General features: G+C 49.7%; 1 protein-coding gene across 2 annotated transcripts in view; it reads left to right on the plus strand.

Moving 5' to 3' along the window:
* Positions 1 to 3,422: 3,422 nt before the first annotated feature.
* The window catches only part of LOC101999974 (protein DDI1 homolog 2), a 43,650-nt gene continuing 42,250 nt past the window's right edge, over positions 3,423 to 4,822 (plus strand). Inside the window, exon 1 of one of the 2 annotated variants that reach the window (XM_013348386.1) lies at positions 3,423 to 3,800. In XM_013348386.1, the coding sequence (XP_013203840.1) occupies positions 3,663 to 3,800 (138 nt within the window). In that variant the 5' untranslated portion in view covers positions 3,423 to 3,662. The remainder of the gene's footprint in view (positions 3,801 to 4,822) is intronic. The other variant, XM_026782384.1, reaches the window with a different exon arrangement.

A 4,822-nucleotide genomic window follows, 5' to 3' on the forward strand; every position in this document is an offset into this window, starting at 1 on the left:
TCCAGGGTCCTTTTGTTTCATTAGCATGGGGACATGGTCAAGCAGAACACTGAGGCATGTGACAGAGAAAGCTGTTCCCCTCTTGGAAGAAGAAAGGGATAGAGAGCCTGGGAGGAGAGCATGGCATCTCCTCTTCATCCAATCAGGCCCCACTTTCTACCATGTTCACCGTCTTCCAGGGTTCCATTTAACTGTGACTCCAGCAGTGGATGAATCCACAGATGATGTCATCACTCTCATGTTCCAGTCACTTCCTCTGAAGCCCACCACTGAACACGAACGAGCCTTTAACATGCCCTGAAAATCCCCTCTGCCCTCATCTGTACTTGCCACCATGGCCACCGTAGTCAATGGTATCGGTTTTACGGTTTTAACTCACAGTTGCATTTTATTATGATCAACGGATTCTGGGAACCAGGGATTCAGAGAGTACAGTGTACCCAGGAGTTGGCTCCGAGCTGTCTGGAGCCTCGCCTGCAAAGTCTCAAAGGCGGTTTGATGACTCAGTGCCTAGGGCTAAGTTCATCTGGAAGGTCTTCCTGGTGAGCAGCTTTGTCCTCAGTTAAGCGGTTGCTTGGAATAGCTATGTGTTTTCTCCATGGTGGTCTCACTACGAGAGAGATTTTGGGCAGCCTCAATGCTAATTGTCTAAGAGAATCAGGTTAAAAGCCATTCAGACAGACTTAAGCTCAGAAGCCATACAATGTCACTTGCCCAGAGTCAGTCTACACCGTAGTTCAAACTGTCACTTGCACAGTCGGTCTACACCATAATTCAAATGTAGGGATTTTTTTTCTTTATTTCTAAGCCACACTGGTCTCAACCTCTCTTTTTAGCTGAGAATGGTCTTGATCTTCCGCTTGTCCTGCTTCTACCTCCAGAGTCTGGGATCCCAGGCATGTGTGCTCATGTTTCATTGTATGCAATACAGGAAGGTGAAGCCAGAGCTTCAAGCATGCCAGGTGAGCGCTCTAGCAGCTGAGCCACATCTTACTGATTCTGCCTAATTTAAAACCTATTTTAAACCTGCTCTGCTTTAGAAAGCATCGTGTAAGCCGGGCGATGGTGGCGCACGCCTTTAATCCCAGCACTTGGGAGGCAGAGGCAGGCGGATCTCTGTGAGTTCGAGACCAGCCTGGTCTACAGAGCTAGTTCCAGGACAGGCTCCAAAGCCACAGAGAAACCCTGTCTCGAAAAAACCAAAAAAAAAAAAAAAAAAAAAAAAAAAAGAAAATGACCCATGATGTGGAGATTCCAGCTACACTGCCATCTTTGGGGAAAGGCCAAAAGAATTGTTACATCCTTAGAGGTAAAAAGTGAAAGTACTGGCCCTTGTACCGTTGAGCCAGCCTGTCCAGGCCCCTTAGCCTGTGAGAAAATAAACCCTTATTTGGTAAAGCCCCGATAACATCTATCAATCCAAACGTGGAAAACAAAAAGGACTTCCTTTGGAGTTGTAGGAATCACACCTGAGGTGTAACAGGTTCATAGAACAGAGTCAATGATGCTGATAAGGAAGGGGGAGAGAATTTGAACTGAAATGGACGAGGAGAAAAACTCTATTGAAATTGGGAAAGAATTGGTGTTGTATGAAAGGCTCTACATCACCTATTCATTCAAGCCAGTATGGTGGTGCATTCCTTTGATCTGAGCACTTGGGAGACAGAAGCAGGTGGATCTCTGCAAGTTCAAGACCAGCCTGGCCTACATATCAAGTTTCAGGGCTACATAGTGAGCCCCTCTCTCAAAAAAGGGAGCGGTCTGCTAGAGGCATGGCTCAGCAGAGCACCAGCTGCTCTTCCAGAGGCTAGATCTGGTTTGATTTTCAGCGCCCACATTTCAGACCTGTCCCAGGGAATCTGACACCCTCTTTTCTCAACAGCACAGATGTACACGCAGGCAAAGCACCCACACATATAAAATTAAAAAAAAATTCTTTTGCTTTTTGAGACAAGGTTTCTCTGTGTAGCCTTGGCTGTCCTGGAACTCACTCTGTAGAGCAGGTTGACTTTGAATTCAGAGATCCTCCTGCCTCTGCCTCCTGAGATTGATTAGAGGCATGTGCCAGAACTACCTGGCAAATTTTAATTTTTTTCCAAGAAACGATTCATCCAACAATAACATCTTGATGTCCATGAAAATCTAGCACAAGTTAATCATCTCCTTCAGATGACACAATCCAAGCATGAAAGTGATTAGAGCTCCCATCCTCCGGGGCACCTGGTGTCCTCAGAAATCTCATTTCCCAACTCCGTTTTGAAAGGCTCTTTGCATTTTGACTTTAATTTGCCCTGTAGTTGGGCTTTCTGTCACCCAGTCCTTGATAGCAGCACTGTCCTGGGGGCCCAGTTTTCCCACTTCTGGCATTGTAAAAGTCTGCCTTCTCTGCAAACAAACTGAAGTTCTTGTGGCATCTGCAGCCATCTTGCTTCCTATTTCCTTCCTGTTATTTAGAGAAGGCTGCCTGTTCACTGTGGAGCCAGGAGTGGGAAAACTTGTATTTGCAGTAATCCTCCAGCCTCTGCTCCTGAGTGCCGAAATTACAAATGTGGGCCACCCTAGTGTTCCTGGAGGAGATTTTGGATTTCTACCATTCTTTTTTTTTTTTTTTTTTTGGTCTTTCGAGACAGGGTTTCTCCGTGTACCTTTGAGTAGCCTGGAACTCACTTTGTAGACCAGGCTGGCCTCGAACTCACATAGATTCACCTGCCTCTGCCTCCCAAGTGCTGGGGTTAAAGGCGTGCGCCACCACTGCCAGCCCGCATGGATTTTTATCATTCTTGTGCCTTCCTCTCTATATCCCCGTATGAACTGGGTGGTCTTAAATAGGGCCTTAAAATAGCAAGGATTTACCAAGTACTTTCTTTTCGTAGGTTGGGATTGCCCAGTTAGACTCCTCAGCTGGATGGTGGCTTTGCGGAGGCTGAGGGTGAGCTAACTAAGGCACAAGGGGACTGAGTGGTGCTTCTGCCAGCACAGAAGCGGGCCCGAGCACAGCAAAGTGAGCTCTAGGCATCAGACAAACGAAGGATCTGGGTTTCCGTCTTACATTTAATTACCAAGGCTAAAAGTTAATATTATAATGCCGATTTCCATTTTGAAAAATCTGTGTTAGAAAGATGTTTCGTTGAGTTTCCCATAGCAGATGGAAAGTTAAGGGTGAGGAGTCGTGGCTTTCTTCCATTTTTATGTCCGCACAGTAGGTGCCTGTTGGTTGAATAACAGATCGTGGAGTACACCGGCTTCAGTTATTAAATCAACCAATAGGGGGTTTCCCCCACCTTCGGATTCCTCCCCATGGCACCCCCCCAGCCCCGCCCCACACGCCGCGTGTCGCGAAGGCGGCCGCAGACAAGGGCGCTTTACGGCAGCCGCGTTGCAGCGGGGCGGGGCGCCTGGTGGCCCGCGCTTGACGGCAGCGGTGGGAGGCAGGTCGGCAGGCAGACGGGCTCGCAGGCGGGTGGCGGTGGCCGTGCTGGCTGCAGAGGGCGGGAGCGAGTGAGTCACTGTGCGCGTGTGAGGGAGGGAAGGAGTGAGGGAGCGAGCAGCCCGCGCCCGCCGCCCTCCCACAGCTCCCGGCAGCCCACTCCCACCCCCCGCCACCGCCTGCCCTCCGCCCAGCGCCCAGGCCGGGCCGAGCCGAGCCGGGTCGGGCCCGGGCCATGCTGCTCACCGTGTACTGTGTGCGGAGGGACCTCTCCGAGGTGACCTTTTCCCTCCAGGTCGACGCCGACTTCGAGCTGCATAACTTCCGTGCGCTGTGCGAGCTGGAGTCCGGCATCCCCGCCGCCGAGAGCCAGGTACGCCAGGGGCAAGCGAGCGGGGCCTCCAGCCGCTGCGGCCGGGGAGTTGGGGGGGGGCGACTGGAGCCGAGTCCTGCAGCCGCCCGGAGATGCACCCACTGCAGCGAGGGGGACACGTGCACGGGTGGGCACCCCTCCCCACCTTCTGGCCCTCGGGAGCCCTGGATCCTCATCACGTACCTCCTGCTTCTCCGACCAGAAATACCAGTTTGGATCACTGGGAGATAGACACTGGTCTGGGGTTTGCTTATTTGTACCGAGTTCCTCCTTCAGTATGTGCAGTTTACCTGGGAACACACATATCTGTAGTTGAAAGTGAGGGGAAAAGTTTGAGACTCGCTCTGCCTCTGCCTTTGACGTCGCTAGAAATGCATGCGTTTCTGGTTAGTTTATTATTATTTTTTTTAAAGCGATGGTTAGGTCAGTGTATTTGCTTCTCAGGCCAAAGCCCTCCTCTCTGGTCCCCGTTCAGTTGGGGTCAGTTCGAAAAAGCTCAGTGCTTTCGAAGGATATCGGCTTGAAAATGACCTACTGTCTGAAGACCTCCGTGGGACTTGGTGGCAAGGCGTTCAGTCTCTTATGTTTTAACAAGAAAATATATCCTCGAAATGCTTTGGAGCTCTCAGTAGTCTTTGTCAAACAGAATAATAGGTGGACTGCTCTGTAGCCTTTGCACTAAAACTCTTAAGATTCTACCCAAAGTGGGCCTTGTTGGGCATAATCCAAACATTAGAAAATTGTAGACGACTCCCAAGGCCTCAGAATGTAAATCTGGATTTCCTTCTGCAGTTATGAAATAGTTCCAGAAACTATTGCCCAACTACTGCTTGTTCTGCCCTGACTTATGGCAAACATGTGTCAATATTTTGTTGAGACGTGTGATTCCTTTGCACAATGTGAACTTAGAACCTTGGCATACAACTGTTTCTGGAAGGATCTGTTTTAGGGAACAAGGTGTCACTCACATATGTAGTCTGGCAAAAGGTAGGGATTAAACAGTTCCCCCAATTTCTTTCTTT

Source organism: Microtus ochrogaster, chromosome 10 (genome assembly GCF_000317375.1).
Source record: "Microtus ochrogaster isolate Prairie Vole_2 chromosome 10, MicOch1.0, whole genome shotgun sequence".
Lineage (NCBI taxonomy): Eukaryota > Metazoa > Chordata > Mammalia > Rodentia > Cricetidae > Microtus > Microtus ochrogaster.